The following is a 13,520-nucleotide window of genomic DNA, read 5'->3' as shown; positions in this document are numbered from 1 at the left end:
AGTACTGTTTGACCACGGCTTCTCGTCTTGCACTGGTCGTGTGATACATTAGCATGATCTTGCGTATTGTGTGGTCATGTCGAAGGGTCACGCATGACGTATGCGAAACTACCGCTCTAGTGTTTACAAGTGTTGAGAAAGAGGAGCGTTCCGACATTGTTGTATGTGGAATGATACTATTTAATGTCTTTGTGTCAGTTTATTGTTTCAAATGGTCCGCAAGTTTGCGTTTCACATATGTAACGCGTTACCTTTCGACGTGATTGCATAATATGTAGGGTCGCCAGGGTTTCCCGTAGCACTTTGCAGTTCGGGCGGCCCGCCTAAGCTGGGAAACCCTACCGCCTTAACTAGGTCGTCAAAAAAATAAAATAATAATTTCGCTGCACAAAAGGTTGTCAAGTGCATCTCAGAGAATAGTGCGGACGCGCTTCACACCGCGAGCCGGTACGCGCGCCACGCGCCTAAATGAAAGAAAGATGTGATCCGTCACTGTCTGGAGGAAAACTGGTAGCCAGTTGAAAAACATCTCGGAGAATAGCGCGGACACGCTTCACACCGCAAGCGCGCACGCCCGCCACACGGCCGAAATGGTCTGTCACGTTCTGGAGGATAGCCAGTTGATAAAACGCGTGTCCGTGAGAACTGTCTGTAAGTGGACTTGTGTTTTGGGTTTATTTAAGCCTGTTATTGTATTAGTCTATAGTTCTTGAAAATTTAAAGTAAGTTAGCTGGTGATTTTCTTGTTTGAGCAGCCTGTTAGCTTTCACGTGCCTGTTGATTCGATATAATTGTTGAGCGCTCTTGCTCACTTTATTTATGTGCATTATTTACATGCTACAGTAGTTACACTCCTTTAAGATAATGTAATTAATAGTGGGAAAGAATCTGTTTTTACAATCTTCGCGCTATCTATCATCGTTCACCAGACGTTCTACAACATCTGCTTCAGTTTGTGTTTATTAACCCTTTAGTTTCACTTCATCACGCAGCTATTCCCGTTAGAGGTAAAACCATTTAATTCATTAATAATCTAGTATGTGTTCACTTTCTATCATAGTTTCTTCAAAATTAAGTTTTATTTGGATGTTTTAAATAAAAATATTTTCATTTTCATCATGACCCCTTTGATTGCCCCGCCCCCGGTCACGCCCACCCACCCAATCCTTCCACCTTAACTAACAAATTTTTTGTGGGAAACCCTGGTCGCACTGGTGTGTCACATGGGTGGTGCGGGACGAGAAGTTGTGGTTTAAAATTGACGATCGTTTCATTAGATAGGACCCTTGTGCCTCGGTCGGGATCGTTTGGAGCCCTTTGAAGCTGAGTTGAAACTGTAAACTGTTGAGGTCCACAAAAGTTCACTATGTGGAGAAAAATCCTGGATTGTTTTCTTATAAAAAAAAACTTAATTTCTTCTTGACTTAACAAGGAAAGATAAACATCTTGGATGACATGGGGTGAATACATTTTCTGGATTTTTTTATATACGTGGAGTAATCCTTTAATGACTAAAAGCCACAAAATACTTGGAGTGAAAACCATGTAATTTTTTACAGGCATAAGTAATAAGCAGAAATAGCAGTTCAACAGTGTCAGTGTTTATGGCACTCAGGATTGTTATATAAAAGATATGAAGACTAACGTCTGTTTTTGCTTTAAGTCATTTTAAAATGCTTAGATAAATCTATTGATTGCCACTAAGAAACTCCCATGCAGGTTTGCCTGGAGAACACATTTCGTAAACACAATAACCACAGATCTTTTAAAAATGTTATCTGTGTTATCCATTGGCTTTTGCTTTCTGCATTTTTTTTTGTTGTTGTTGCTTGAGGGAATGTCTATAAATCAGAGAATTATGCAACCTGTTCTTTTTGAGCAGGGCCAGATGGGCGGCACTCTCCCCTCTTTTCCCCACATTCAGGTGTCTGGAGAGACAAGATGGAACGCAGACCAAGACATCACTTAAAAGAATGTGTCTTCACAAGGAGTTTATAGTTTAAAATGATGTTATTTAACCCAATTTGTTAAGATTGTGTCTTCTCAAAATGCCAAATAAACAACTTTGTGTGACAGTGTGATTTTTATGTGTTTGAGCGCGTCTAAGCTCCTCATCACGAACTCTCTGATTCTCTTTGTACTTTTTCTTTGTACTTTTTAAAAGCAAAGTGTATTTTAATGATGTGATAAATCTTATCAGAATTCATGAACTGATTGAAGTGTTTTCTGGTTGTACAGAAATAAAGTGCAAAACTTCAGCTCAGGCTGATATTGTCCTGCTTGTGGATGGATCTTGGAGCATTGGACGTCTAAACTTTAAGACTATAAGGTCTTTCATCGCCCGCATGGTGGGTGTGTTTGACATCGGCCCAGATCGAGTCCAGATCGGTAAGAGAATTTTACTTTAACTTTTTGACCATTTTAGTAGGCAAAACTATCACAAGGTAGTAGGAGGATGTCTTTTTGCATAAATCACCTGCTCTCAGGTTATTCTCTTGAGAAAAATACCCCAGTAATCACATGTGTGTTTAAGGGTTAAGGTGCAAGAATATCTAAGACTCCCATTTGAATAGATACCAAAGTCAACAATCAATATTTTTAATGTATTCTTAGGTAAATTTGTCGAAGCTGATGCTTAAATCCAACTCTTTATGGGGCGTACACACCAAACGCGAATTCAACCATTTGTGTGATTAGATTACATACAAAGTCATTGCAAAGACTCAGATAGACGCAAACTCGCACAAGGTGACGCAAATGACGGAAATTGTGAGGTGCAGTTGAAGACTAGGGCTGCAACGATTAATCGCATGTTCCATTAAAAATGCACCTCTAAAATCGATTCAGAATTGATTTAGAATCAATTCTGTGTTTCATGCACAGCTTGTGCGTGTTCTACGGCATTTGGTCAGTAGAAAGTCCTTATCAATCTAAAATCATTATGAGTCGGAGTCGTTTATAACATGCATTTAAAAAAAGCAACACTCGTTAAACAAAATCATTCAAAATATTTTTTGTTATCATGAAAATACCTCAAACAATTTGAAGAACTGCAATATAAATATTCCTATAGACATTTCCTGGAATAGCGTTTGTAATGCTACTTCTTCTGCGGCACAAAGGGAGTTACTGCACGAGAGCGCCCCCTGGCTTTGGGATGTGCCAGGATTTCACTGTAATTCATTAAAATTCATTCATTGAGAAAATGCACAATTGCAAGATTAATCGTGACAGCCCTATTGGAAACACACACTATTCGTCTCAAACGTGTTTTTGCGCAAGTTGATAATATTCAACTCAAGCTAAAAATTCACATGACGAAGTTAAAGTTGAAGAAGGGAAAATGCGATGCTTTGCGTTTGGTGTGTATGTAGCATTAGGATCTCTCTTAAGTTTCCTGAGAGAAGATACATCTGAGCAATAAAATTGTCTTCATGGTATAAATATAATCATTTTATTTGTCTTTCATTGACAGGTCTAGCGCAATACAGCGGAGACCCAAAGACAGAATGGCATCTAAATACTCACCCAACCAGAGCACAACTGCTGGAGGCTGTGGCCGGTCTGCCCTACAAAGGAGGAAACACTTTGACTGGTAAAATATACTGTTTTCTGATTCATGTGTCACATGATATGCTTTAATAAACAGATTAGTGCTTCAATTGAAAGATGCAGGATATACTGTACATACACTAGCCATCAAATATTTCTCAATCCATGCCAGCTCAAGAGCATTCAAAAACAAAAGGATGTCAAATCACTTCAGTAGAAAAACTTGTCTTGTAATCTGAAGTCACTTTTATCTTTGGACTAATTTTGGCAATCTTAAATTTTTTTCACTGGCCTTGCGTTGAAATACATCCTTGCGAACAATTTCAAACCCAATGTTGGTATGCGTCCAAACGCACGCAAGATCGGCGTCCTTGTCACCGACGGCAAGTCACAGGACGACATCGCGCTGAGCTCTCAGAGCCTTCGGGATCAGGGCATTGAGTTGTACGCCATCGGTGTGAAGAACTCTTTGAGTAGAAACTGCATTTAAGTTTGGTCAAGTTTTAGGATTTAACATGTTGTTTGGGTTTTGCCATCATCGGTGTGAAGAACGCAGATGAAGGCGAGCTGAGGACCATCGCCACAGACCCAGATGAAATTCACATGTACAACGTGGCTGATTTTTCCTTCCTGTTAGACATTGTGGACGACCTGACGAACAACCTGTGTAACAGTGTCAAAGGTCCAGGTAATACTGAGAACCAGTATGTATGTCCTGAAGCAAAACTATCCACTTTAAAATGAAATTTAAATGAATGAAAATGAAACATTTCAACAAAAGTCTCAATTTTTTCTCTGCTATACTAAATATATTTGAGGTTGAAATCTAGTCTTTGAATAACAAAGTCCATTTGTGTGAGGGGGTCAAAGGTTAAAGTCCAAGTATCATTATTCTCTCAGGAGGGCCGGAGCCACCCACTGATCTTACGACCTCAGAAGTGACCCATTACTCTTTCCGTGTTACTTGGGTCGGCCCTGACGGTCCCGTAGAAAAGTACAGAATCGAGTATGTGAGCACCGCGGGAGGAGAACCTCAGCAGGTATGAATGAATGTTGTACAACTGAAGTGTGAAACTTTCCTGATGCCGTTTGTGCACGGTAATAAAATGGCAAAATGCATCCCATACTTAAATTAAAGATGGGACCTAAGCTTTATCAAGGACTACAGAGGGTCCCCTTACATGGAAGTCGCCATTTTGTTTCTACAAAAGCTCTTAATGGACAAACTTCTTTTACTAAGTTGTCTCCAACGATGACATGGTTGTCCGGTGGAGGCTACCATAGCTTCTCTATGCGTTTCGGTGAACGGTGGACTGAAACGTTTGTTGCAATTTGCAACCTCAGCACTAGATGTACTAAAATTTACACACTGCACCTTTAACCATATGCTGTCTCAGGACGTATACTTTTGCTTCAAATACTTTGGCTTAATCTCGGTTTGTTAGTAGAATCCATTAAGTGTTTGATGCTCATTTACGAGAAAACATGATAGACGCACTTCTAGGATTTTGCATCTGAGCTCTTTTATACTGTTCATAGTTTTTCATTTGAAATCATGGTACACATTTACTTGAATTTATTTAGGGCGACTTTAGTTAGAGCAGACAAACAAATCAAGATGGACAAATAAAGACCTTGATCAATTTTATTTTGGAACAAAACTAGGTACTTCTTCTTTAAGATTTGTGTTTTTAATAAAGCTTTTATTTTTACAAAGCAGTTTGTTAGCTTGAACGCCCGCCATATTTTCAATGAAAACAAGTCCACCACTGATAGATGAACCTTTTTTGACCTAGACAACATTTGTTATTTTGAAATGTCTGAATAACACAGTTATTTTGGAATCTTCTCTTGGATGAAGTTTTGTTAAGTATACATCTGTAATCTCCTCAGTTGTTTGTTGATGGGACGGTGACCACCAAAGTCCTGGAAAATCTCACTCCGCTGACAGAGTACATTGTGAAGGTTTACTCAGTAGTGGGAGAGGACAGCAGTGATCCTCTCAAGGGCTCAGATACCACTTGTAAGTGTACATTTATTACTATTCAGAATCAGGTGAATCTCACTAAAACATCTCCATGTCATACTCAAATTTAGGAAATAAATGTGTATTGGCAGTGTGTGAACACAACAACCCTACAATAAAGACAATCCACCCGCTCCTCCTTTTTTAATCCCCATGAAACCAAAGCATTAGATATGCTGTTTGTTAATGTGATGTCACACTGATAAAGCTCCGCTCATGGCCATTGACTTACTGGTTAATTTGACCAAAAAGCATGTTGTAGTGCTAATGCGGCTAAATATACTTTTGTGTCAAACTGTGTTTAGGAATCAGATCTATTTTAACCGAAAGCACTCCCTGTCGGTAAGGTAGTGAGAAGCTGTAGCTCATTTGCTTTTAAAGGTAGATGCATGAAAACAGTGCACTGCAAAAAATGATATCAAATTTAAGTCATTTTGTGCATAAAACAACCAAAAAAAAAAAAAAAAATCTGCCAATGGGGTAAGCAAAGGTCTCTTGAATTTTTCTTGAATTTAGTGTTTAGGAGGAATTGTCAAGATTTTTTTGCTTACCCCTTTGGCGGATTTTTGCTTGTTTTATGCACAAAGTCACTTGCATTTGATATTTTTGGTCTAAAGACTAGACTTATTTTCTTGGGTCGTTTTGCTCATCAAGAAAAAGCATCTTAATTTAAGAATATTCAGATATTTTTACTGAAAACAAGACAAAATACTAAGACATTTTTTCTTGAAAATAATTTTTTGCAGTGTGCTTTTTGCACCAATCCAAATAGGGGTATTTTGGACATGCTATAATAAATGAACTGTGGGATATTTTGAGCTGAAACTTGACAGACACATAAGCACATCTAAGACTTTTATTGTAAAAATGGGCATAATATATAACAATACCTATATTTAAGGCCTATGTTTTTGTTTGTTTTTCCAATTTTTTATGGACACATGCTTTCTGCTAACCTGACATGAGAATTTTTGTGAGATTCACCCAACCTATACAGTATATTCAAGTATTGTTCTTGTTCTTAAAAAATGACAAATTACTGTAGATGATTTGCTTGAAATGCACATTGTACGATTGTGACCACGATTTTGCAATCAAAGATTATAAAAGATTTCATTTGGACTTTGTGAAAAATGTTAGCCTCCAACATTGTTCAGGTCGCAGTCGTGCAGTGTGACTGTAAAGAACCACATAAATCGCACAGTGTGCATGTAGATGTTCAGTTAGATACTGAGAAGCGTGCAAATGAAGCTATGCAATGTGCCTATGCTTATATTTGCTGTGTTTGCCACATTAAGTTAAACTTAACATGCATTTTTTTGACAGAGCTGCGAATGTCATTAATGTTATATATGGCATGTTGCTGCTATGCACTGCAGTGTCTTTGTATTATGTTATGATCATCATCATCATCATCATTGTATTCATCATTGCCTTTATGTGCAACATTTTAATGTTTGTCTTTGCGACCGTCCATCCATCATATCCATTTAAGTGTAAGTATCTCTATCTTTTCAATGACCATCTTCATCCAACCATTGTCCTCCATGACATTCCATCCCACCTTGTCACGTGTCCACCCCGGAATGCTTCCCTTTCCCATTCAAGCCTCAATTCGCTGAGATGGATAGTGAGGGAGAAACAAATGAATGAGAGACATAGAGAAAAGCTATGTTCCCCTCTATAGTGCCTCTCACTGTACCTGCTGTGAGGAACATGAATATCTACAAGGAGCGCTCCACCACAATGAATGTGAGATGGGACGCAGCCGAGGGCGCCACAGGCTACATGATTCGCTACCGTGCCTTGAACTCCACTGATCCCTCTGTGGAAAAGGAGGTACCATGATGCCACACTGAACACTTTAGTGACCCACCCACCACAGCCCCGATCTCACTATATAATGCAGAAAGCTTTAAGGACCTCCATCTCCATGTATGAATCAACAATAATTTTGGCTTTCTGACTTGAAAAAAAACAAATGTCCGAATGGAAAATCTAGGGTGTTATACGGCTTGAGACTGACAATAGCTATTACATAGTAGAAAACAGAAATGGAAAGCATTTTTGGAGATACCACCTACATATAATGGGCTGAGAAACAACCAATGACGACTGATTAGCTCATTTGGGCCTCTTAGCACAGTTTCTCATATATCGAGAAGATCCAGAGGTCTTAGCATCAGTTCTGGCTAGCGTTTGATATCCACAGGGCTTTAGTTAAACGTTGACTGATGTCAGAGACAGCAGATGTTTCTGGTTCTCCATTTCTTCATTAGAGAGAAACAATTTGCTTAGTATTTGTGGTACCGGACTGGTTTAGACATATCATAATAGTGAGTACACACAGTCATAACTTATTAAAATATATGTAGCTTTCAGTAGAGGAGGAAAAATTATGTAGAACATTGGGTAGCATTTTCTCCGATTTGTGTATGAAAATCTCTTAGGAATGAAATCTTTACCAAAACTACACTGCAAAAAATGACTTTCTTAATTGGTATTTTGTCTTGTTTTCGGTGGAAGCGTTTGAAAATTCTTAAATTAAGATGTGTTTTTTATGAGCAAAATGACTTAGTTTTTGGACAAAAAATATCAATTTTAAGTAAATTAGTGCTTAAAACAAGCAAAAAAAAAAAAAAAAAAAAAATTTCAAATGGAATGGGAATAATTTTCTTGAAATAAGTTTAAGCACAAACTCCCCCTTAATTTTATGTTTTTTGTCTGAGGGCTGGACTTATTTACCTGGTTAATTTTGCTCATCAAGAAAATTCATCTTGATTTAGGAATTTTTGGATATTTCTACTGAATAAAGGACAAAAATACTATGTAAGAAAGTCATTTTTTGTGGTGTACACACTGCAAAAATTGATTTTCAAGTATTTTTGTCTTGTTTTCAGTAAAAAATATCTAATTTTTTTAAATTAAAATGCTTTTTCTTAATGTGCAAAACGACCCAAGAAAATACGTCTAGTTTTTAGACCAAAAATATCAAATTTAAGTGATTTTGTGCAATTTTTTTCATAAACACTTGATTCAAGATTTTTTTTTCTTATTCCATTGGCAGATTTCTTGCTTGTTTTAAGTACAAACTCCTCCTTAATTTTATATTTTTTTTGTCAAAATTTTTCTAGGTAATTTTGCTCATCAAGAAATTCATTTCCATTTAAGAATTTTTAAATATTTTTACTGAAAAAAATGACAAAAATAATAATTAAGAAAGTAATTTTTTGTGGTGTACACTGCAAAAATTTATTTTCAACAAAAAAAAATCTTAGTATTTTTGTCTTGTTTTTAGTAAAAATATCTACAAATTCGTAAAATGACCTAGGAAAATACGTCTAGTTTTAGACAAAAAATATAAATTTTAAATAAATGTGTGCATAAAACAAGCAAAAAAATCTGCCAATGGGATAAGCAAAAAATCTTAATTTTTTTCTTAAATACTAAATTCAAGAAAAAATCTAGAAAAATTTGTTTACCCCATTGGCAGATTTTTTTTGCTTGTTTTATGCACAAAATCACTTGAGTTTGATATTTTTGGTCTGGGAACTTGGCTTATTTTCTTGAGTGGTTTTACTCATTTAAGAATTTTTAGATATTTATAGATTAGATATTTTTACTGAAAACAAGTTTTTTCTTGAAAATTATTTTTTGCAGTGTAATGAAAAGTTGCATTATAGTCCTGTGACTTCCCTGCTGAAAAGACCAGGATTTGTTTTGGATGCAGCAAATGATGCTGGTGTGCCTGCCATTAGATAGTGAAAATATGTATATTAAACCAATATAAAGTCGTAATTTTACAAATAACGCAACCATTATAAACAATATTGCCAATTGGTAACACACTATTGTATGCTGGTGAAATATAATCAAGGTTATAGGATTTATAATACTATGGTAAGAGAACGGACACTTTTTACAATTCCAATAAATTCACAGTAGGTTAATCCTGTGCTACATTTGTTTTCCTGTTAAATGTCCCATTTCATTCGGTATTACGAAACTTTACAAGAATTAAATGGGTTGTAAATGTCATTTTATGTTAACTTTAACAAGCAAGATGTCTTTCTACAACCAGCATTGCAAAAAACCTCTAGTCCAATAGCTTGGAGCGGTCTTTTCAGCAGGGTGATTTTTCCATCATGGTCACCATGAACGAGTCCACCATCCCTTTCATTTGTGATGTGGTTAACCTTCACAGATGCGTGTGAAAAAACAGATCACTGACGTCCAGCTGAAGAATCTTCGTCCCAACACGGCCTACTCCATCTCCATCTCCGCCCTCCACGGCAAAACCCTGAGTGGCCCTCTGACTGATCAGGGGGTGACCCGTAGGTGGCGCTAGGGCTTTCTTCTCCTCAGCAGGGACGTTTAGCACAGCCTTCAGATTCTCATTGTGTCTGTGTTTTTGTTTCGTTTGTTTCTTTCCCATTCACAGTGCCTATTCCACCATCCGGTGAGTTGAGGATCACAGACGTAACCCACAGCAGCATGCTGCTAGACTGGGATGCCGCATACGGCGCCGTTCGTAAATACATCATTACTTACAAGGCAGAGGAAGGAGAGCCCAAAGAGGTAAGGCTGTCATAAATTACAATTATTGTATTCAATCTCAAAATAAGCACTGCGAAGGTTTCTACTAGTTTAAGTCGAGGCACCCTGAGGACGTCATTTTGGAATAGTTTGTGGTTGGCTACTGAGGAGGTGATCGACATGTTTTGGATGTGCAAAACCTTTTTGGTTGACAATGTAGACACCAGGCCACATCTGCACTTTTGTGGAAAGATTCCCGCCATCTTACACAATACGTGGATTAAAGAACTGTTAACGCATCACCCTAGAAATTACGTTACGCAAGTCAGTGGAGACGTCAGCTGTCAGGAAAATGCAGCTGCTCTCCTTAACTTCGCTATGACCATTCGTCTAGAAGATTGCAAGAGCAGGCGCCCACAAAAAAAGATGGAGGCTGCTGGAGTTCTGAGTGGCACGAAGCAACTCGGCGCTTTTGGATGTATGCTTTATGCGTGGGATATTTTTCCTATGGGTTTTTTAAACTGCCTGTGGCAGTTTTGGCATCGGATGTTCGCCACATCCTGGGGCATTAATCAAGACTCGATTCTGCGCATAACTCATCGTTCTGGGATGCAAAGATGAAACAAACACGCACACGGACGGAGGCCCAGGTGGATTTTTAAGCAACCTTTAGAAGAAGCCCAGATGGTTCAGCTCCTGTTACCTGACAGATGATGATGCACTGTTGGATCCTGTACAGGCTCGGGTCTAATTCTGCAGAAACTTCAATTGCTTTAACATCCATTGAGACATCATTATTGGATTTACTCTCCTGCACGTCTCACAACATCTCTGACCCAAAAACATCACGCCATCAGATGTGTTGGCACCTTTACTCATGCATGTGAATGCTAGTGAAGTTGTGGATTGTATATAAAAGACATTTAAAACCATTAACTGCACTTTTCATCTTTCTCTTTAGCTTGAAGTTGACGGTGATGTGACGACTAGAGTACTGGATAATCTCATTTCCCAAACCGAATATGATGTGGCTGTGACTCCAGTGTACGATTCTGCATCCGGAAACCCAATGCTTAACCAAGCAATTACTGGTAATGCAATTTGGTGCATCCATGAATTATTATTTTCTTCCATTATATTTGCAATAAAATTATGTTTATTTTCAATAATAAGATATCAAGCAAATCTTAAAGTGACTCTTCCTGTTGATTTTAGATGTTGTACCCGCTCCAAAGAACTTGATGTTCTCTGAAGTGACTCAGACCAGTTTCAGGGTTCACTGGGAGCACGGCGCTCCTGATGTCGCCCTGTACCGCATCGGTTGGAGTAAGAGTGGAGAGAACAACTTTCAATATGTAAGACATCAGAGATGTGACACGTCATGGTTTTAAGGGCTTGGCAAATGTCAGAATAAAGATTAATTTCTTCTTACTGTGCGTTCACACCAACCGCGGAAGAGACGACAAAAACGCACTATTCATGCGTAGTTGGACGCTTTAACATTTTGAGTTTACTCGCTTCATTCCTGTATGAAAGCCGCGCGTGAAATTCTAGTCATTCAAGACAATCACGCGGAATTTTGCATCATGGGAGGGGATTCTGCGACTCCGCTCGCTCCCTGTAATCACGTCACTACTAGAGCAAGCTCCTTGGTTAACGCGGCACAAATATCCGCTAAAGTTCAGATTTTTTAACTTGCGCGTTTCCCGCGGCAACTCGTAATTCACGCAGAAAGGGTCATCCGCATTGACTTAACATGTAAATCACTCGGGCTTGGCGCCTCTTCCGTGTCTAGTGTGAATGCCACATAAGAGTGAATTTGAGCAAAGTATTTATTTTGCTTGATACAGTATGCAGCGATTTCTCAAAAGCTGATATACTTTATTTTCATTCACAACTTTTCCTTTAAAAGTGCCGTAAAACTGTATTTACTTAGGCATTAAGTAAGCAATAAGGTACGAGAGGCTGTGCTGTATCGTGAATAAGTAACGGCTGAAGGGCGTTGTTAGGCACGACGCGAAGCGGAGTGCCTGCAACCCCTTCAGCCGTTACTTATTCACGATACAACACTTGCCTCGAGTACCTTATTGCTTTTATAAAACGGTTACCACACAATATTAAAGTAAAAAAAAATATTAGTGCAACTTTCATGAAGTTAAATCAATAAAATCATTCCTTCCGCTAGAAAAAATAGTCCCTGACTGCGAACAACAACATGAAAGTTCAAATAAAAACAACAAACTGTTCTCAGACTTTGTCTCTTTATATGTTTATGCGTTGCTAAGGGTGTTGCTAAGGGCGCAGTGATATTAAATAGAACCGTTGGGTGAAGCGGTCATAGCAGTGTTTTATCATGAATAAAGCACACCTATTGACCAATCAGAATCAAGGATTGGAACTAACCGTTTTATAATGAATAATAAGAGTTGTGTACATGGTAATGACATATCATGAGCCTCAAACATGATTGTCTTCTTCTTATGTAAACCTCATACGATTGAAAAACAGACCAACAGACTGTGACACAACAGTCGAGATGTACGCCCCAACATTAAATTACACATTAAGTACATTGTTGTTACAATGCTAAAACAAAGTTGTGTCTGCTGAGTTAGCGTTATATGCTAGCTAATGCTATATGCTAGCCTTTAGTCTAAAGTTCTTCTATTGACGTTACAGTTACGTTTTGCAGGTCCATACTGAAAAAAAAAAACACAAACTTACCACTCAGAAACATCTATTAACAATCTCCAAACAATTGGTTATTCCTCAAATCTTCGTCTGATACAGACTCACACATAAGATCTGTTTACACACACACAGAGCTACTGAAGGAGCTGCTCTGAGAAACAGCCAATCAGAGCAGAGCTTAACATTATTATTCATGACCGTTTCAAATATGGTAATAATAGACCATTTCATTCTAAAGGCAAATTCTAGGGTTGTAAATGGACATGTAAAAAAGTTTCTGGATAATGTTTGCATTTAATAAAGCCACGTACCTTCTATGTAAATATCAGGGAAAAAGTTAACAGATTATTTCAATGCATTCTTTGTAAGACTATGGTGGTATGTATGCTTTCAACCACAGTTTTCATGAGGTAACCGGTAATACTGTTCAGAATTTTGACTTAATACAACCCAAATTGATACAGCTAAGAACAAACTCGCTATCTTTCTCAGGACATCTTGAGCAATGAGCTTACCACCACCGTCCTGCAGAACCTCGAAATCGACACCTTGTATGATGTATCTGTCACTGCCATTTATCCAGATGAGTCTGAGAGTGAAGATCTTTTGGGCAGCCAGCGCACATGTAAGAAACTACAAAATCCACTTTATAATCTTCACTACATATGTTTACTACCTTCACCACATTTGATTTGACAATCTCTTGCTCTGTTTC

At 38.0% G+C, this 13,520-nt stretch overlaps 1 protein-coding gene across 1 annotated transcript in view; it reads left to right on the top strand.

Moving 5' to 3' along the window:
- col12a1a (collagen, type XII, alpha 1a) overlaps positions 1-13,520 on the top strand; it is a 72,147-nt gene that overhangs the window by 20,963 nt on the left and 37,664 nt on the right. The window contains 12 exon segments of the mRNA XM_073869778.1: positions 2,239-2,388; positions 3,476-3,596; positions 3,844-4,018; positions 4,105-4,240; positions 4,453-4,592; positions 5,446-5,575; positions 7,266-7,417; positions 9,783-9,912; positions 10,020-10,156; positions 11,076-11,205; positions 11,330-11,469; positions 13,298-13,430. Coding sequence (XP_073725879.1) covers positions 2,239-2,388; positions 3,476-3,596; positions 3,844-4,018; positions 4,105-4,240; positions 4,453-4,592; positions 5,446-5,575; positions 7,266-7,417; positions 9,783-9,912; positions 10,020-10,156; positions 11,076-11,205; positions 11,330-11,469; positions 13,298-13,430 — 1,674 coding nt within the window.

Source organism: Misgurnus anguillicaudatus, chromosome 7 (genome assembly GCF_027580225.2).
Source record: "Misgurnus anguillicaudatus chromosome 7, ASM2758022v2, whole genome shotgun sequence".
Taxonomy (NCBI): domain Eukaryota; kingdom Metazoa; phylum Chordata; class Actinopteri; order Cypriniformes; family Cobitidae; genus Misgurnus; species Misgurnus anguillicaudatus.
The sequence above is the reverse complement of the archived record's forward strand: the minus strand, read 5'-3'. Positions and strand labels throughout refer to the sequence as shown.